Consider the following 22,070-nt stretch of genomic DNA (forward strand, 5'->3'; position numbering starts at 1 on the left):
AATGAAAGGAACAAATAGCAGCTGAGATAGATAAACGGAAAATAATGGACTATATTTCTTCCTTTTTCCCTGCTTGGTTTAAAATAATTTTAGAAATTAAGATTATTAAAAAAGATGAAACATGTAGCATATTAAAGGGAGTTGCTTAAGAATGAAATTATTGCATAACAAAAGCCACAGCTATGAAAATATTCGAATAAATTATCTTCTATTACGCTGATAAAGAAAATGAAGTTGACATAAATGATGAAAAATCATATAAATCTAAATTTTCATTCCAAAATACTCCCTTATAAATCATTACTGAATATTAGAAAATACACACATATGAATTAAAGTTACGTCATTAACTTAGGACTTCAAAAACCAATACCCAGAAATCGGTATGTAAAGTCTAGCTCATGCAGATTATTTATTGAATAACTAGCCTTTGATTAGCCGGGAACTTCGCCTTTAGACCCCTGCACTTGCTTTTCCCACGGCCTTTCACTTCTTATATCCCTAAGTTCTCTAATCTTTAGGGATTTTGAGATATGGCTATCTTATTATAACAATTGCAACGAGTAATTTTTTTCTCCTTTCTTTCCCCTTTTAAGGGTAATATAAACAAACAAAAAAAAAATGCAGAAATATATAATTAAATAAGATGTTTCTACTCTTAAGGGATTTCGGGATATGGCCATTTTATTTTACCAATTACAACTCGAACCCCTTTTTTCTAAGGAAACATTAAAAACCGCAGAAACATGTATTTAATTGTTTTAAATTTAATTATTTCAAATTAAAAACATAAACACAAATTTTCACGCCAATAACTTTAAGGGAATTCGAGATATGGCTTTCCGATTATAACAATTGTAACTTTACCCTGGTTTGTTCCCTTCTAGGGCAAACAGCAAAAAACGCTTACATACACATCTAATTATTTTAAATGAGAAGTCCAAATACTGAATTTCATGTCTCTAAGCTTAAGAGATTCCAACATGTGGACACCTTATTATAATTCTAATTCCCACCCCTTTCTCATTCCCACTTCTTTTCTTCCCATCTAGACCAAATATCACAAAACACTAAAAGATGTGTATAATTATTTTAAATGAGAAGTGCATATACCAAATTTCATGTCTTTAACGTTCAAAGATTCCAGGATATGGAGATTTTAAGATAATAATTTCCACCCCTCTTTCTCCCCTTCGTTTTTTTTCTTCAGGATATGGAGATTTCAAGATGATAATTTTCACTCTTTTCCTATACCCTGTCTAAATTTCAAGTTTCAAACTTAAGCGGTATGACCTGACCGTTGATTAATCAGTCAATCAGATAACAAAATTACGCCCTTATTATTTTACAATTGCTATTAACAATTTATAATCCTGTTTTGGAAATGAATGGAACTTGACATTCTCTTCACCAACTTTTCTATTTCATGTGTTCATTTTACAGCCATACACAACGTGTGAGGGCATTGTTAAAGCTTTCAAATTCAATGTAACAAATACAGATGAGTTTCATTTATACAATATGTACAGTACAAAATATGCAATAATATTTACACATAGAAAATGTCATTAAAAACAAAGAAAACGTAGAAAATCAACAAAAATACAACTAGCAACCTGTCAACTAATAGTATCTTGTTCGGAGGGTCAGTGATTTGGTGTCGAAGGTGACGTCACGCGAACGAAGAGGCTGCGCGTGGGTTTACCTTCTCTTAGTTCTACCATGGTATATTCTAGCCGTACTGCTACCCATGTTACTGTATTGCGCAGATTTACATATACAGATTAATCAGACAGTGAAGATTGAGACTTTCTAGTTGGAGAAGTGTTAATATTAATAACCCTTGTTTTTTAACTTTCGTGTAAATACTAGCTAAAATTTCCGTTCTTCGCCGGTGAGAATGCGTGTTTAGGAATTATTTGAATGTCCTTCCCCCTTAGGATACGCAGTCACTTAAACTATAATGATAATCTGTAAGGTACTCCACTTCTGGCGTAAATAATATGCGTACCCCCATAAAATAAGAACTTGAATCGGAGTGACATAATAAAAGCTCGCCTTTAGGTAGATACTATGTTCCAAAAGTTAATTCAAAGGGATCAGCCGTTGTTTTGACCCCGAAAATTACGAATTCCACACTATTCTCGATCAGTTTGGATATTTGAATTTTCACCCCTTCTCCCTTACCATGCCGATGGAGGCTGAACAGGGACTGAAACATCATCGAGTTTGTCAGTATTCGTCTTAGCGATTCCGAAAACTATGGATTCGACCGTAATATAGACAGTTTTCGATTATTTTTTTACATGCCACCCCCTTGCGAATCTATCTTGGGGATGCTACAGGCGTCTTACCCACACTGGTGGCTAAACTTGGACTTAATGGCGTCGGGAGTGCCAGCATTCATATCAATGACCCCGAAGACAATGGATTTGACACTAGTATGTATGGTCTTCGATTATTTTTACATGTCATCCTTTTCTATTCCCATTTCTGGTAGCTAAGAATGTCTTAATTCATAGCATTTTTTCCAGATTGTAAATCATCGGTATACGAAGTTATGTTAAAATAAATCTCTCTCTCTCTCTCTCTCTCCCTATTTTTATATGTATAATAGGGAGAGAGAAAAAGAAAGAAATTTTCGAGCAACGTCATGGGCGTTGCATCTGTCAATTCTTGTCCAGCTGTCGTCCGCAACATCACCGGCGCCTGCCCCTGTCACGAAATACAGTAATTGGAACTGAGTAGAATAAATTAGAATAAACACCGGCAAGCAACGCAGAAGCCTCCTTGGCCCTGTAAATTCCCGAGCCAGGTCAAGTGTCCGTCCTTGCCTAAACTTTAGTTTAAATGTCATTGGGAAGGCACCTAACAGCTTAGCGACACCGAAAACACAGTGATCGACAATGAATCCGATAGATTCAACATTAAGTTAGATTATCGTACACTTTTTTCACCCCTATACCGATCGGGCCTGAATTTGAATTTTAACGGTATTGACAGTGAGAGTATTCATCTCAGCGACACGAAAAACTATGGATTTGATTCTAACATCGGTCGTTTTCGATTGGTTTTACATATCACCACCTTCCATCCCTCCCCTGGATGTGAATGGGATTGAACGTGATCTTAAATGGCGTCGAAAGTGTCGCTATTCATCTCAGCCACCCGGTAAACTATGGATTCGACACTAATATAAACAGTTTTCAGGTAGTGTTGTTATACGTCATCCCCTCCCACTTCTCCTAGGTGTGCTAGTGGTGGTCTTACCCCTACAGTACTGTTTTTCAGGGTATAAGTAATGTGTGTGATAAGTTCGGTTAAAATTGCTCCAGGCGTTCCAGAGTTAAGCTGGTACATATATATAATATTAGATAGATTTTGAAGGCGTACACACACGAAAGTACCTTTTTAAGTTTTCCTTTATGGCGAACCCTGTAGCAACAAGCTTTCTGTAATGGCTGTTGTGAAGAAAAGTGTTCTTAATTTGTTAATGAGCGTATGGTATGTGCTGTGTTGTATTTAATTTTCATCTTTATTCTTTATTTATTTATCTACTTCCCTTCTCTTTTTCAGTTATTAAGGCCAGCAGAAAGGCAATCATACCTTCCAAGACTCTCTGAATTCCTGCAAACTGATAATGAGTGGAATTGGCGTTTCAGGGAAGAATTAGCAGAACAGCTGCTTCAAGTAGTGCCACTTTTCAGTCCAGCTGACAGTCGAACTCACCTAACACCTCTGGCAGTTGCATTGTTAACTGACAAAGTTGCTGCAGTTCGCCAGATGTCTTTACAACTGGTAAATTAATTAAAACTATTTTTTCTTACTACATTCCACACTCTATTTTCCATACGTATCTATTTGTAGATTTCCATCGCACATTTTCAGCACGCGAAAAGGAAGTGGATGTTCAGGATACTAGTCAGTTTCAGTGAATACGCTGCAATTCTGTTAGTTTACGGCAAGGTCGTTTATAACGGGATGGGACACTATAGAATTTGTCTAGCCAAATGAGAGACTAGATAAACAATCTGAAGAACGCTCTTTGGGATATGTGGATGGATATATGTGTTTATATTCTATGGGCAATTTTATTTTGTTTACGAGACCTTTGTGGAATATGGCGAAGGTCTGCTTTTATTCATTTCAACCATAATTCATATTATTTCAAATACTGCATTTACCAAAACTTAGGCAACGAAGTTCGTGAGGTTTCTGGAGTGATTTCGGAAACTACTGTTGTTCCACTTGGAGACATTTGTGGTAAAATCAGCACTTCCATTAATGAACCAGTCTGAAAATGGTTAAATTTTATTTCCCTTTTAACTACTTGACTTAGGAAATTGACTTAGGACTTAGGAATTTCATCGACGAAGTAACGAAGGTTGGATATTTGATGATCGTATCAAGGTTGTTAGTTCATACCTCGGTAAGACAGAGGCGTAAAAATGAATTTAACATGTTTTGCTTCTATACCCCTGATATATTCTAGTACATGTAATATTTTTCTATGTACTTTTCGCACTGATACTTGAAACTGGGGTCCATTAGCTGTATTAAATTTATAAAAATAGATTTTTCAGAAAAAATTCAGGTGATTTTCCCGAATTTATAAATCGTGACTCATGTAAAAGCATGCTTCATTTTTAAGATAATGATGTACAATCCATATCTTCATTTACTAGCAACCGTATATAATTGAAACTTGGCAGTGTATATATATATATCCTAGGACATACATTTTTGAGATTCCTTTTGTGCAGGTACCAGGGTTGGCTGGTTTAAACCAAATGGTTAAAAAAAAAAAAAAAAAAAAGGTTTAAACCAAAAAACGATAAATGTTCGTAAAAGTGTAACTATTCGTAAAATCTTGATGAATACACATTTGTGGGTTATCGCGTTTCACTCTCCTATATTATTCGTACTATATTCAGACCTAAATTCCCTATTCTTTACTCAGAAATTATAGTACAAAAACAACTTTTTTTTTATGTAACTTTATGGATGTTTCTTTTGTGATTTTTTTATAGTTTGTTATTTTTATGCAACCAAATGAAAATTCTAAACATTGTTTCGTTTTAATAATGTTTACTATGGATAAAATACATCGAAATGCCGTACTTTTTTGGGGAGGGGGGTCATATAAGCCCCACGAGAGGTAATTATTGAAATAACAGGAATCTTTGTATGTATGTATAAATGGGTTAGAGCCAAAGTGGACTCAAATAATTCGTATCTTTATTCACTTTTCTTACTAATATGCAAAGTAAGTCGTTATATTTCTTTAACTTGGACTAATAAAAGTCGTAGTGAACTGACTTGGACTAAATTAGTTCTTCTGTACTCTGTAGTACTTTGAAATAGTCCATATGTAATTCTGTATAATGATTCCACTTGTGCAATTGTTTATCTTTTTGTCCTGTCCTAATGACTCTTGACGATTATATTAACAAATATGTAAAGATCAGTCAACGTATTTTTATCAGGAGTCCTTCGTGAGTGAGTCGGCAGACGTATCGCATTTGTGGCCAATTAGTCCCGGTTTCTAGTTCAAATGGAGAACAATTTCTCTTGGATGTAAGCCGAGAAGCGGTTTGGATTCCGCTTTAAGCTTATGTGACCTCTTCCAGCATAACCCGGTTGTTGCATACTAACACCAAGGCGAAACAAGCTTATTTGTGTCCATACGTGATATAAATAGATAGACCAAATTATTTAAACCAAAAAAAAAAAAAAAAAAGGGTTTAAACCAAAAAAAGCGTGGTTTTTTGGTTTTTTCAATAAAAACCATGGTTTTTGCCAACCCTGGCAGGTACGAACATCTGGAGTCCCACTAAGGACGCCGAAAGATAATCTTTTTTTCGAATTTTTATCCGTGAGGTATGTGTGATACCATTTGGAAATCCGACACATGCTGAATACAATGATGTACAAACTATTTTTGCTAATTTTGCACGACTTTTATAATTTGAATCAACTGTTCTATCTCGACGCAAGGGTATGTACCTTTTGTTTGGGCAACTTACCCTGGGCTCCGCTAGGAAGACCCCCCCCCCCACACACACACACACCTACCTTAAAAAAATCTTCACAGGGATGCAAACTGGTCAGTAAAGTCAGTATTTTAGGCTCTTTGGTTGGTTAAACAAATATTTTCAAATTTTAAAAGCAATGATTTGTGTATGTGAATGTTTCTGAATTCGGACCCAAGAGGAACGAGAATGGGGAATGGTGAAAGCTTCATAACGAGGAACTACATAGTTTATACGGTTTACCCAACATTGTTAGGGTCGTCAAGTCTAGGAGGCTTAGGTGGGCAGGTCATGTAGCTAGAATGGAAGAAAGTAGAAACGCTTTCAAAGTTTTGACTGGTAGACCCATAGGAAAACGACCATTAGGAAGACCTAGGCGCAGATGGGAGGATAATATTAAGATGGATCTCGCAGAGATAGGAATACAAAGTAGAAACTGGATCCAATTAGCTAAGGATAGAAGTCGGTGGAGAGCTTTTGTGAACGCGGCACTGAACCTCCGGGTTCCATAGGCCATAGAGTTAGTTAGTTAATGATTTGTGTATGCCTCAAATGATTAATGAAGCACAGCTGAGAGGGCTTAATAATTGATGGAAGTGCTGCAGTTTAGAAATTTGTAAAAGGTGATAAATTATGCTGTGCTCCAATTGAAAGAGTACAGCTGAAAGAAAATTGTCAAAATAACAAGCTTTGCCTATTCCTTACGAAGAAGACACACTTGTGGATGAGTGGAGACTATTAAGGTTGGAAGACGATGAGACCACAAGTGAAAAAGAATAGATGTATATTGGAACAAATTTTTCCAAAAGACTGACATTTTAGAAGGGCATAAATTTCCAACGGAATTAAAAATTGTGAAAGCAGCCTTCTCACTTTATACTAATATACATAAAGCTTTTAGATCTGGCAAATACTGCTCCCAAAAGTTACAGAGAGTTCTGTGAGCAGGAGAGAAGCAAAATAAAAACAGCAGCAGCTGAAGAAGAATTGGAAAAATCTTTTGCTTGAGAGAGGAACAATTGAAGAGAAAAAATGTACTGTAAAACGTATAAAGGATGAAGAAGAATGAAGAGACCAACATCTGATAGGTTACTGAAGCAAGCAAATGTACGGTTGAGAGAGACCATTAAGAACAAGGATTTTGTTGGAGCCGATGTAGCACAAGTAATGCTTGACAGTGCCACAAAGATGAAGAAAGAAGTTGATGAAAGGAAACAAAAGGCTGTTAAAATTCAGAAAAGTGTGGAAGCACGAAAATGTTCATTAATTACTACATTTTCAAGAAAGAACCAAAAAAGGAGGGAACATCATAAGGTTGTTAAGTTTTGTATGAGTAAAAGGAAGCAAGGGAAATTGGCCTGAACAGCTGTAATTATTTTTTCAACTTGTGAAGATAAGTTTATTACAATTCAGTTTCCTATTTACTTGGTATTGCTTAGACAGTTTTACAAAGACAATTTTTTTTCTTGAATTTAATATACTTATTATATTGCAGTTTTTGTTAATAACTGAGTTAACATATGCTTACAGCTGTTCAGTGGGGAGTAGGATGACCAATTTAATATATTAATATATACAGGGTGACTGGTAATTCGATGCATTTCTTGCAAGGGGATAATCTACAAGTACTTTGGAACATTTTCACCTAAATGAACCGGGGGTCGCAAATCAATAGTTTCTGAGTAATTTTCACATGTGTTTCTTTCTTCGAAATTTGCCGGGTGTAATCCTGCATACCTCTGTAGGTCATGTGGTAATGTACAGCTCGTAACTCTGCACCGTTGCTGTGTTATAGGTCCGAATGTGAAGTAAGGTGTATTGGTCAAAAATCTATTACTGCACCTTAGAAAGCAGCATGGCAACATCGCAGAAAATCCTGCCCCTAGGAAATGACTGCATGGTTAGGAAGAGGTGGTATGAAGGTGGTGTGCGGTCAAGAGGAAATGCGAACTATGACAGATTTCATATCCAGGGTCGTGCATCAGTCTGGCCAACATTCGAGCAGTGAACGAGTACCTTGTTTTCCAGGAGGCGGACACCTTTTTTCAGTCTGCAACGCTCTGGAATTTCACAGAATCTCGCAACGCACGCAGTAGTGAGGCATATTATATCCTGGTAATTCTGGTACCCTTAGCCTGGAAAGCTAGTAGTAATACCTCATATGATCCTAAGAAAAAACATGATCATCACTTTGGTCGCTCAGAATTAAACACAGACTTTCTTTGGTGGTGGTACGCCGGCAAGGTGTCATTGGTTTTACTAGATTTTTATGCATGTATTATGCAAGTGAATGACTCAGGAAAGGGTTCGGACCTTGAACTCCGGGGTCACATCGGTCTTTTAGGTGAGTCTAGGATTAGGGAAGGAAGTGGCCCTGGCCTCCTAGAAGGTACCATCCCGGCTTTCGCCTGGTGGGAGCGAAGAAAACCAGGGAAATCGTAGTCAAACCAATGATAGCGTGCCGGCGTACCACCACCAAAGGAAGTCCTGTTCAACTCTGAGCGACCAAAGTCATTATCACGTTTTTTCTTGGGGTCAGAATGGGGTATTACTACTTGCTTTCCAGGCAAAGAGTACCACAATTAAGAGAATATAATATGCCTCGCTGCTGCGTGTGTTGCGTGATTCTGTGAAATCCCAGAGCATGGCATGCTGATAAAAGGTGTCCTATAAAAGATGCACTGCTCGAATCTTGGCCGGACAGATGCACGACACGGGAAATGAAATCCGTCATAGCACGCGTTTTCTCTTGGCCGCACATAATCCTCATTTTACCTCTTCCCAATCATGCAGTCATTTCCTTGGTACAAGTACTTCTGCGATGTTGTCACGCTGCTTTCTGAGGTGCAGTAATGGATTTTGGACCAGTACACCTTATTTCACTTTCGGACCTACAACACCGCATACGGTGCAGAGTTACGAGCTGTATATTACCACATGACCTACAGAGGTATGCAGGATTACACATGTAACATTTCATTGCTCTACGATATGTGGAAGTGGGTCAGGGTAAAACTTTTTCGCGCATCCCTCGCTAGCCGGCAAATTTCAAAGAAAACACAAATGTGCAAATAACTCAGAAACTATTGATATGCGTCCCCCGGTTCATATACATGAAAATGTTCCAAAGTACTTGTAGAATATCCCCTTGCAAGGAATGCATCGAATTACCAGTCACCCTCTATATTTATTAATATATGTATAGTTATTTTTTTCAATGTTTGGTCAGTATTTTCAGATTTAAAGGAGTTTGCATGTCTGTCACGAAGATTTCAAAATTTGTTATTCGAAAGCCTCATTCCTTCTAAAGACGGGTGATCTAAGTAATTAGGGTATGAGGAAGGGTTTCCTAAGTAGGGATGGCCACAAAGTTCCGGTTCTGGCGGAACCGGTACCAGACCTGGATCCGAAAAACCCGGTTCCAGAACCGGATCTTAGGAACCGGTTCAAACCTGGATCCAAAAGCCCCCGAAAAACCCGTAAAGGATGCACAAAGTTCGCCTTCAAAACACTCCAGAGAGGATCACGCGCTTGTGCCCTACCTGCTCAGACCCGCTTCCCCCCTCCAGAAAAAATTTTTGGTCCACCAGTGAGTGTTAGGCAAATGAGACAAGCGGCCGCCGCCTGGGAGCCTGCCTGTCGGTTTCACCATTTCATCTAGCACACTGTTCACAGCCTGTCAGCAGCTCGGGTTTAGCGTAGGGATGGCCACAATGTTCCGGTTCCGGCGGAACTGGTTCTTGGAGAACCGGTTTCAGACTTGAATGCGAAGAGTCTATTCCGGAACCGGATCCGTTCAGTCAAAAGCCGGTTCCGGCCATCCCTATTCCTAAGTAATACAACTTCTGTTAAAAAAGTCCCAACGATAAAGTGTTTTATATAAGATAGTAAGGTAGTGACTATTATCCGCAGTTAAGTACTTTTTCTTCATTGACTTCTTATTTGTTACCAGTATGCTTTACTTCGAAATTTATTCAGGTTTTAATTATTAATGTTATTATCGTTACCTCTTATGCATTTTGTTTTGCACAAAACCTCACGTAAAATAACCCGGTTCTAATAAATCAGACAAACTGGCAGGCCAGTTGACATTCCCAAATCGCAAAATTAGCCTGCTCGGAAACATTTCTCCAATAATATTCATTGACTTTTGTGCTGTATGGTGATAGCGACCTCTCTGATTGCAGAAATGTTCGTAACATAGTTGGGTACCGGACAGAATTAATCGTTATAAGTACGTTGTTGATTTTGCAGAAAATACTGTCACTTTTGTGCTATGCATAAGTCGTTGTTTCATTTCTTGCGGGTTGTCCCCTGCTTTCACTCGAAAGTTCTGTTTTGTAACATAAATGAACAAGTTGTCCAGGATGTCTTAAGTAATTCCAGGAACTCGTTACAAAAATGCTGCGTTTTTATCATGTCCTCTGCACTAATTTGCTGGACGATTTGGAAATTTGTAGCTGGTAACAAGGATCTAAATGTAACATTCTCGAACACTACTGACCGATAGATGATGTACGATGGCTTGCTGCCGTGCTGATGTTTGTGAATTCCACAAAATGGCGTACTTACGGAACTGTTACGTCCTGGTGACTTGCTGCTTCATAAACTTGCTTCGGCACGCTACTTTAACATACAGTATCACAGTCCTGCGACTCGAGACAGTCGACCGAACTGGCGTCAAAACACACGTTAGGTAACTGACAGATTGCGTCTTAATAAAGCCTCAACTGCAGCAATGAGCTGTTGCACACTCGAGCACTCCGTGCGTACTGAGCTGCAAACACATTTGCAAACGCTCTTGCTATTATTTGAAAGGGCATATAACGGGAACGGCGTAATTAAAGAATAAAAATAATCATGTGTTTTTTCACACCCTGAGTCACGTTAAACTTACGAGGAAAGGTGGGTATTAATCACTTATTAAAGACTGATGTTCTGGTTGGTACTTGTGATGGCTGTCATTATATTGAGAGGAGTAATTGCTCGCGTAAACCTTTGTAGAAGGAAGTTCAAAAATTATTCAAGTGTAACACAAAACCCCAAAGATGCCCAAATTGACAAAATATACATGATAAACCTTGCTCCAGTCATCCTTGAATCCATTTTTTATTTCTTTTGCCCATTCCAACCTCTTCTGTGCCATTGATGGGGTTAACTTTGCCTTTTTGTGGGGCCTTCGTGCTGGTAAGCCCGCTGCACATAATTGTCTTCTCACTGTAGACGGAGATATGTCACTTCCGTACGCCTTTAACTGATTTGACAAATCCTTGCTAGTAGCTCTTCTATAGGATTAAGTCATCTGTAGTAGTTTCCTTTAAACACGAGGGCTGATTTTACCCACATTTACCTGAGCGGTTTTGCATGTATGACTCAGCGAGCTTCAAGGCCTGACTTATTCGACTGACGTGTTTCTTGAAAAATATTCAGTTTCCATATATATCACAAGACACTCAGTTAATGTAATTTTACGTGGCGATAAGTCTTTGGTCTTGCCCATAATTGTCACTTTCACTAAACCTCCGAATACAGAACAAAAGACATGTTAATACTTTCTGCACAGAGCTTCAGCTAAAAATAACACTTAAGAAAGCAAAGTCTCATGTGTTTTGCACCTAATGCACATTAAAATATTATTTGGGATATTGAAAACATAATAACATACAAAACAAATTTAGTACGACGTATATAGTAGAAAGGACCAACTCCAGTTCATGTGCAAATATAAGTGTACAATGATGCAGTTGTTTACCATTATTACCAGTTTCGTACCACTGTTATCAGTAAGGAATAAAAAGAATCATTACTTTCTATTGTCAAGGTACACATGAAGTCTAGAACATAATTTAGCTTTAAAAAGTATCAACTGTCCACAATACAAATGGGGAGGAATGAAAAATTAATCGAAAATCCTATTTGAAAGAAATCGACATTTAGTCTAATAATTTGCACACGTCTGTGTATGTAGCGTGATATTCCGAAATGAGGATGCAAAGTCAGTCTTTAGGTGGCAGAATGACAAGTTGAAGATGGCTGCCTGTGTTGCAGATAAAGCATTTCTCGCGCTACAATTTCACGTTAGTTGGTCTATTGTGAGTGTTGAACGTGAGTTTTGTACGAAGTTGCGATGATAGATTGAATTGAGCTTCATTTTGTTTTCTGCTTATAATTTTATTATTTGTAATACTTGAAAACATTTTCATACAGGGAATATTTTCTATCATCTCTACTTACTAATTACTCAACTGTAGCCAAACACGGAAAAAAATATAATATATGCTTAAGATCATAAACTACAGTATATGCGCAATTTATTTTGCGCACGGATGTACTTTTTTTTTCTTATAGGATACAACAGTAGTAATGTAGGGATTACTAATTATGTTAAAAATTCCTTTCAGTGATAAATGTGTGAGAGGTATTTATCTGATTTCCACAGGTAACGCAGTTGATAAAACATCTATCTGGTGATTCTAATTTGGTCCGTGGACTTCTTGCGGAGCTAGCAGAACAATTTGCTCATAGTCCAAAATGGAATCAGAGGCAGACGTTTGCGTCCTTATGTTCAGAAATAATTTCAGAGCAAGCATTACCCGAGGCTCATTTTGCAAGGGATGTACTTCCACATTTGTTAGATCTTAGCTGGGATCGAGTTGCTAATGTGCGTCTTGTAGTTGCTAGGGTGCTTTCTCACAAAATAATACCACAAGGTAAGTACAAGAATGAATTTTCTAGAAATGTTTCACAGCATTTTTTTTGCATAACTTTCACAGTGTTGCACAACTTAGTGCAAATGTTGCACAGCTTTTTAAAATCTCGGAAGTTTACCACTCTGAATTGGTCTTAGTTAACTTCACTAAAATTTACAAAATCTGTAAAGAAAAATGATCGTCATATGAACTGCTACTGTAGAACCTATCTGCTATATTAGTACTTCCAACACTTTTAAAAGGGAACGTAGATTTGTGTATATCGTCTAATTCGAAAAAATGCATGACCTTTTGAGGTTTATGGTAACTAATTCGATCGGTAGTTAAAAGGACACGAACACGCCCGACAACTTATTGCAGATTGTTTGAAAGTGCTGTCTATTGATAGCAGGGACGATTACTGTGATGTGTGATCATATGGCTCCAAAAATTATGGTCTTTTGGGAGGGCTGTTCATTTGTACCTTTTCGAACATTGATTGTGGTTATAGCGAAGAAAGTAAATAGTATATGAAAAAAGAGTTCCATGCGTCAAAGAAAGAAGCCAACACTGTGTTGAATTGCAACGAACTTGGTTCTCTGCTGTTGCTAAGCCCTCCAATATTGAGCATAGTAGATATTCGTGACCCAGGTATCCACATTGTGGTGCAGAAATTGCTTTTCTAGTATAACGTGAAAATACATGGTTTTAAATAACGAAAATAGCTGGTAATTGCACAAAATCTGCACCTGGTAAAGAAGGTTAAGACTGGAGTTCATATGCTTCGTCCCTCATATATCCTGAAGGAGAAAACGAACAGTCGAAAGCTTTACGAACGCATGTTACACAGGCCAAGTGGAAATTTGTAGTAAGTCTGGTCGATGTTTGTGAGTATTTGTGAGAATATGATAGAAAGAGAGCCATCTTCTGTCGTCCCTGCGACTCCCGAGGTCGTTTTGAGTGAGTACGTGAACGTAGGAAAAGGTTTTCATATTGCTTACCATTGTTGGTGGTTACTGCTATAATGCCAGGCTTACGCTACGCAGAGTGGACAAAAAGGCTAAAATCAATACAGCTTATCAACAAACAAACATTTTGTAATCACTGTACCTCTGTGATATTCCATGCCTGTATGGCAGCAACGCATATCGCGTTGTGGTTCACCAGAATAGTGGGTCCAGCCATACCACGAAATCAACGATGAAGTACTATGAAACGTATGACACATGAAATAGTCTAGTCGATAGCTGTACATTTTACCTTGAAAAAGGTCATAAAAACTTGCTTTTTGGGTATGTTGTATATACCTAGGCATTAGTTAAAAACGTAAGTTTTCAGTCTCTCAGACGCTGTACTAACTCCGGGAGGTTTGGAAAACTATACATTTTCTGACATAAGTTAGTTTTTGCGCTTAATCGAATTTTGCTAGAAAACTCATGGTTACCTTCTCTGTAGAGATTTAAATTTGCTGCAAAAATTTGTGTGTTGTAAGGTTATTCTAAATCTCTTAGGTACCGAAATACATAAGAAAAAAATTTGCTAAATTGAAATTTTCTAAATTCAGGGCCGAAAAAAAAACCTCTCACTTCTGGATTTTACAATTACTTCAAAATTTCTTAATTTTCTGATAGGATGAAATCAAGTACAGAAATTGAAAAATAATATACCCCACTCCCTCCCAAACTAACTCGATCAGAGTTCCAAATTTTGACTTCGGTTTTTGTTTTTTGTTTTAACATTTCTCAATAATTTATTGAAAGACAGGTAAAGTTACCCATAGGTGTATTCAAACTCCTTCAACTGGATAAAAAGGGGATACCGTCCAGCTGCAAGTATCGAGAAGTGATGGAAGTTATACAGGGTGTCCCCACCGGAAATCGAAATCGGGATCGGTTACACCAAAGACGTGATCGTGGCTTAAAAACTCATTAATTTCAGGCTGGAATAGTTTATTGGAGCTGGGAATAACTGTAGAAAATTTGGAATGTTCTAAAATATTATGCCTCCCTATTATCAGGGCACCTCTAGCCAGTATGGTATTCACATCCCTGCTTGGTGCTAATGCTAACTCTCCTATTCCGATACACTTCTGGTCAAACAATGGGCATTGTTACTTAATTCTAATAACTGTATGTTAAAACTATTTTGTTTATTACAAAATAAATACAACTATTATTTAAAAAGTAGTTACGGGATACCAAGACTACAAGATACATAATCAGCAGAAACAAGAGTTTTTTGCAATGTTTGATAAAACGAAATGCGTCAAAATTAAGTAATTTTCCGTTTCTTAATGTTTTATGATATTCTATGTATATTTTCATTGGTTTCTGTTGCGCGATAAAACGCGAAATTGGCAGTTTTGCGCAAAATTTCTTACAATATGCGAAATTTTAAAAATACGTTTTCATTAATTTAAAAATGCCAGTTTTCCGCTAACGGAACGGTAGAACGTGGCATGAACGGTGCATTTTAGGTGAGTCGGAGGGCGTATTTTGTTTTTAGGTAATCAATGGTCTATTGCTGTAGTAACCTATGAATAAAAGGAACAATTTTTAAAATGTCAGCGAATATCTTTTACACGAGAGCTACAAAATGCGAAACTTTTTTTGGAAATTGCGACAATGCGCTAAAATATGAAAAACGAAACGCGAAATTTTCTGATTCTTAGTGCGAAAAACTTGTGCCCCTAATGAGCTCGTTCCTCTAGTCGCTGCCTTAATTTAGATTTTGGGAAATATATTCTGGCAACACTGAAAATTCTTCAGGTTCATATTGTCTGTTTTAGAATAAACATTATCTATGGTTGTGGCAAGATGCATTTCATTATCTCCTTCCAATTATGGAAAAGTCAGGCTCTTAAAGTTTTGAGCGTAATTTATTTATTCTTTTATTTTCTTACCTAGCACTGTTTTAGCAAAAAAGAATTAAATACTCTTCAGCTGACTAACCGAATGACTTTTGAATAATAGTGATGTGCGTATAAAGCACTATTAGGGTAAAAAAAAAAAAAAAAAAAAATGTGTATATATATTTATTTATTTGTGCAATGACTGTCCTTTCTATTAGCCACATATTTCAGTATTATAGCGTATTATAATTAATTTATTTATTTATTTTTAGAATTTTATTCAAGAGAACAAAGTCCTCACTACGAAGTTTTGATGGAAACCTTAAATAGACTGCGCAACGATCGTGACAGGGACGTCCGGTTTTTTGCCTTGCCAAAAGACGAATATACTGCAATCGCAGCAGAAATGGTAAGTGTATAAGATCAAATTTTGGAAAGTAAAAATTAAAACTACTTTTCAGGTCTTTCATCATTATAAACAACTATTTAAAAAATGATGCATTTCATTCTACGACAATTATGGACAGATCACCAACTACTTTGTAAGCTCATTCTTTAAGTCAAAATTATTAATTAATGTTTTTTCTTGACATGTGACAGATGATGTGATATAAAGTGTCATGTGAAAATGAGTGTCTTATTTAATGAAGTGTAATTCCCGTCTTCGCCTATTGTTATAACATTTCCTTCAGATGGCATGAGGTTAGTGGAACTGGGGAGATACTGCATGGATATACTATGCAGTCACGTTCAAATAATATCTACAACGAGGCTCTCTAAATAACGTTACAGTGTATGCACTCTTTTGGGGACTGGAAAGATCCTTCTTCAATAATAAATGGATTGGTGTTCGCCACAACGTTGCCACATACGAATGTAAAGTAGTGCAGTTGCCACATTGTAATTTTCAAATGAGATAGCAGAAAAAATAGCGCACTTCAGTTGGCATTTTCTTACAGTAGTAAACAGGAGAATGTGCGCGACACAATAATAATTTTCACCGTTTATATTTTTATGCTATTAAAATAAAATATTAACGTTTGGCCACCATTCCGTCAGTAACTATATATTAATATTGTTAGAGAAACTAGATTACTATAAAACCACTTTCGTATTTTCTACACTGTTGCTGTTAATCAGCAAAAGTAACTGTCTTTAAAAAAAATGTAAATTAAACAATAATATAGTCACTAAGATATACAATAATAACACTGATCTATGTCCATTTTGCTGACTGGATGGTGATAGCTGATTCTTACTAATTCGAATGTGGTACACCCGCCCTATTGTGGAACCCACCAAAATTTGTTTTTCGATGTTTGTGATAGTTTAGCGTCCTTAGTTTACAATACTGCATAACAAGTGTAATACGAGGGGCAGTCAAAAACTTCCCGGAATTCTGTTGTAGCTCTTTATTACCACTATATAAGTACATATTTACTTAATCGCCTTCAAAATTGGCACCCACAGAACACACTTGTTCCATCGCTCTTGCGATTGATGGATTTTGGTATCTTCAGAAATTCAGCCGCGGCGTTGGCTTTGATTTCTGGTTTGCTGAAACGGAAAAATTGGGAAGATCGAAACATCCGATGGTGCTAAACTGTTTTTAAGGCTATCAAAGTCTCTGAAGCAGATTTTTCCCAATTCGCACATGGACTTGATATTTGTGCATTGCTCGATCAATGCAAGTGCACCACTACACATTCCTCCGATGAGCTACTCGTTCACTGCCTGTTATGAACCTGTTAACACCTGTCAATTTCATAATTAGGCAACCTAAAGACTCTACTCTACACGATTCATTGAGATTGCATCACAAATGCCAAAACTAAAAACATCCCGTGAACTTTTCACTGCTGCTCCTCATATTGTATGCTTTAGTTTTATGTATAGATTTGAAATATGTAATATTCTGATATGTAATATTCTATTTGAAAAAATAAAACTTTGTTGAGTTGGTAAACACTGATAACTGTGATATCAAAGAACATGTCAGGCATCGTCCCCCTGCAAATGTTTGCATAGTACAAAATTTTAGCCTTTTTGTCCATTAATTTAAAAAATTGGAAGGACGTATCAAGATAAATGGTCCATTCAGTATATATTCGGTGTTCTAAAATTAGCACTCACGGACTGAAAATCCCTATTGTACAAGTCAAAGTAAAACGAAAAGCTTATATAATTGTATATCTTTCCGTCCTCATCTGAAGACGCGAGTTACACTCTGTGGCAGTGTCGCAAATCAAGAATCATAGAGTATATCTATCAATCCACAAAATAGTTACATCGATTCTTTCCAAGTGTCACTTAAAGTCGATAGACGTTGACACTACCATAACAGTTGTAACTATTTGATGATTCGTAGAACAATGCTTGATGGTTCCAAGTTTATCTACGACGTTGCCACATAGAGAATTTTTATTCCCTACAGCGGCTGAAGTAGGTCCTGGAGGGTATTCCATTAAATATCATTTTCACTTTATTTTGACCTGTAAAATATCGCTCTGTTAATGAACGTCCTATATACATATAAACAATATGATTCCTTGTAGTATGTAATTACTGGTTTCTTTGTTTTATGTGTAGATTATACCAACTTACTTTTATTGATGCATTTCGCTGTTGTATTAGTTTGCCGCTTCTATTGATGTTAGCAGAACAGAAGTAAATATGGTAACGTACCACGTATAGCATACCCACCGTTGACGTGGGAGACCTGGGTTCGATTTCCGGCGAAAGCTCATGTGGTTCGGATCCCACTTTAAGCTGTAGGTTCACGTCTCATATAGCTTTGCTGCTGTAAGAGACGCTAAATTGAAAATCAAATCAAATCAGCAAAGTACACGGAGCATAAATACATACCACTCGTGTGCACAATATAAGTATGTTGTTGGCAACAGTGAAGTACAGCGTACACTGTTTAAATTTCTGTGGTGTTCAAAGCTGCGCCTCGTTGGATGCATTGTATTGTCACATATTTGAGTAGAGCGCGCTTTAAAAGTGCCCGGTCTTCGAATAGATAACAACGAGGGCCTAGAGCTGAATGGTATTCACCGGCTTATGGCATATGCTGATGTAAATTTAATAGCAGATGATAGAAGAACAATACAAAGAAATGCAGAGATCTTATTAAACGCTTGGAGGTAAATGCAGAGAAATCTAAATTACATGGAAGTTCATTCGGAACGTAATACTGCAAATAATGGATGCGTTAAAATATCAAATAATACTTTCGATGAAGTGGATAGTTTCAAATATCTAGAATCGATATTTACAGACCACAATCATATTCACGAATAAAATAAGTGTCGACTAAAAGCAGGGAATTCGTGTTATTACTCACAAGGGACATCACCCAATTGTCCGGCTCCGATTTCAATGAAATTTTTATTGCTCATAGAGGACATGTATTCATTACTTGTGATGACAGAAATTTTTGCCATCGTGCATGTTTTCTATTTTTTAATAATTTTTAAAGGTTGTGATGTGGTTAATAGAGATTACTGCAGAAGTCCCTTACTACCCTTTGTAAACGGAGTGTTAATGAAAGAACAACCATGTAGATACGTATAGGGCCTAGGGGGAAGTAGTATGGTACGTATGACCTTGACGGTAGCCATCTTGAAATCCGCCATTTTGAATTAAGGTCAAGTTCTTTAAATGGGAATAGGGTAATATGATACATAATTTCGGGCTATAATTTAATCAGAAAGACAATGGTGAAGTTAGTTTTAAGATGCGCTCATTTGGTGAAAAGTTACAGGCATATTAATTGTTTATACTTACTATGTGCGTAAGTCCCGTATCTCCGCTTCTAACCCGTGTATTAATGATAATAAGTGGATAAAGGTTTCGGTAATACATATTATGTCTAGAGGGAAGTGATACGATAAGGGTATCATTGACGGCAGCCATCTTGAAATCCGCCATTTTGAATTAAAGTGAAGTTTTGAAAATTAAAACCATAGCATGTGGCACCAAATTTTAATAGTAAATTTTCCCCATAAGCCAATGGTATGCTTATTTTTGTTCTATAGTTAACCAGAATGAATTTATGACTCTTCTAATGTGCACGAAACGTCCATTATTCGATCTTTCAAATTGGCAACACTCCTAATTTTCACCGCATGTTTTAAGATTCCAACTGGCACTTTGCAATTGTTTCCATGGCTCATGTTTTCTAAATTTATTACATTTTTTTAAGAGTTGCGATTTGTCAGTTCATGAATAGTTTTGGGATAAGCATCCACCAATCTTTCTGAATTTTGAAGACTTGCCATGTAATTATTAATTTAATAGGCAATGTAATTATTTATTTCCTATACCTGCCCTTCAAAAACTCGTTTACTGACATGAATCATCGCAGAACGAAAGAACTCCAACTTTGCATTCAGGTAATACCGGAGACGTAGTTTGTAATGGGTAGTAGATGAGACGAGAAATAAGTTGAAAATTCACTTCAAAAAAGGAAACGAAATATAATTGTTGTGTAAATCAATGGTCTTTTGTTTTGTTTTATTTATTTGTTTATTGTATATTTATTTATTTATTTATTTATTTTCTATGGCAATATTTTAGCTCGTCAGACAAAAAAGTCAATCGTTTTCTACCGATTGTTGTCGATGGTTCATGTTTGTAAGATTTATAATCAGTATTGATCGGGAACTCAATTAAGTTACACCTCTTTATAAACAAGTTACCTGTTTTCATATTTTGTTCACGGTACAAACAGTGTGTTGGGAACAGTCATATTATGTCTCTTTGATATTTTCTATCATTGCTGCTGTTCCTTTAAAGTTGTATTTATTTAATAATAATAATAATAATAATAATGTTTGTCCTTTGCGCAACATGTAGGCTACATTTCATGATAATTTTGAGTTCGTGTTACACCAATTTCTTACAATTTCATTTGTATTTCTTTACATCACATAGGTCCATAGGTTCTTCATGTACTCTGGGTTAAAATAAATAATTACACCGCCTAGGAAATTAATAATTACATGGCAAGTCTTCAAAATTCAGAAAGATTGCTGGATGCTTATCCCAACACTATTCATGAATTGACAAATCGAAAGTCTTTTAAAAAAATGTAATAAATTTAGAAAACATGAGCCATGGAAACAATTGCAAAATGCCAATTGGAATCTTAAAACATGCGTGAAAATTAGGAGTATTGCCAATTTGAAAGATAGAATAATGGACGTTTCGTGTACATTAGAAGAGTCATAAATTCATATTTGTTAACTATAGAATAAAAATAAGCATACCATTGGCTTTTGGGGAAAATTTACTATTAAAATTTGGTGCCACATGCTATGGTTTTCAGTTTTCAAATCTTCACTTTAATTCAAAATGGCGGATTTCAAGATGGCTGCCGTCAATGATACCCTTATCGTACCACTTCTCTCTAGGCATAATATGTATAACCGAAACCTTTATCCACTTATTATCATTAATACGCGGGTTAGAAGCGGAGATACGGGACTTACGCACATAGTAAGTATAAACAATTAATATGCCTGTAACTTTTCACCAAATGAGCGCATCTTAAAACTAACTTCACCATTGTCTTTCTGATTAAATTATAGCCCGAAATTATGTATCATATTACCCTATTCCCATTTAAAGAACTTGACCTTAATTCAAAATGGCGGATTTCAAGATGGCTGCCGTCAAGGTCATACGTACCATACGACTTCCCCCTAGGCCCTATACGTATCTGCATGGTTGTTCTTTCATTAACACTCCGTTTACAAAGGGTAGTAAGGGACTTCTGCAGTAATCTCTATTAACCATATCACAACCTTTAAAAATTATTAAAAAATAGAAAACATGCACGATGGCAAAAATTTCTGTCATCACAAGTAAGGAATACATGTCCTCTATGAGCAATAAAAATTTCATTGAAATCGGAGCCGGACAATTGGGTGATGTCCCTTGTCAGTTCAAAACGTTTCGTCGTCGCGAATTCTGTCGAGGAATTTGAAGCTTAAAATATACAAAACGACAATCATGCCTGTTGTTTGATATGGTTTCGAAATATGGTCACTTACTCTGAGGGAAGAACACAGACTGAAAGTATTTGAGAATAAGATCCTGAGACGAATATTCGGACCCAAAAGGAACGGGAATGGGGAATGGCCGAAACTTCATAACGAGAAACTACATAATTTATATGGTTTACCCAACATTGTTAGTCATTAAACTTAGGAGGCTTAGGTGGGCAGGTCATGTAGGTAGCCAGAATAGAAATCCAATCGCTTCCAAAGTTTTAACTGGAAATCCAATCGGAAAACGACGATTAGGAAGACTTAGACGCAGATGGGAAGACAAGAGTGACCTCACACAAATAGGAATACAAAGTAGAAACTGGATCCAGTTGGTGAAGGATGGAAATTAGTGGAGAGCTTTTGTGAATACGGCATTGGATCTCCTGGTTGCATAGGCCGTAGAGCGAGTTAGTTAATCTTCTTTGAGCACTGCACCCTGGAG

At 36.7% G+C, this 22,070-nt stretch overlaps 1 protein-coding gene across 6 annotated transcripts in view; it reads left to right on the forward strand.

The window, feature by feature from the left end:
- Window positions 1–22,070, forward strand: part of LOC145673727 (serine/threonine-protein phosphatase 4 regulatory subunit 1-like) — a 608,213-nt gene that overhangs the window by 583,804 nt on the left and 2,339 nt on the right. For all 6 annotated transcript variants that reach the window (XM_081743442.1, XM_081743440.1, XM_081743443.1 and 3 more), the window contains 3 exons: window positions 3,577–3,798; window positions 12,472–12,742; window positions 15,845–15,981. In XM_081743442.1, coding sequence (XP_081599568.1) covers window positions 3,577–3,798; window positions 12,472–12,742; window positions 15,845–15,981 — 630 coding nt within the window. The remainder of the gene's footprint in view (window positions 1–3,576; window positions 3,799–12,471; window positions 12,743–15,844; window positions 15,982–22,070) is intronic.

The sequence above is a fragment of the Thermobia domestica genome, chromosome 17, assembly GCF_964235325.1.
Source record: "Thermobia domestica chromosome 17, izTheDome1.hap1.1, whole genome shotgun sequence".
NCBI lineage: Eukaryota > Metazoa > Arthropoda > Insecta > Zygentoma > Lepismatidae > Thermobia > Thermobia domestica.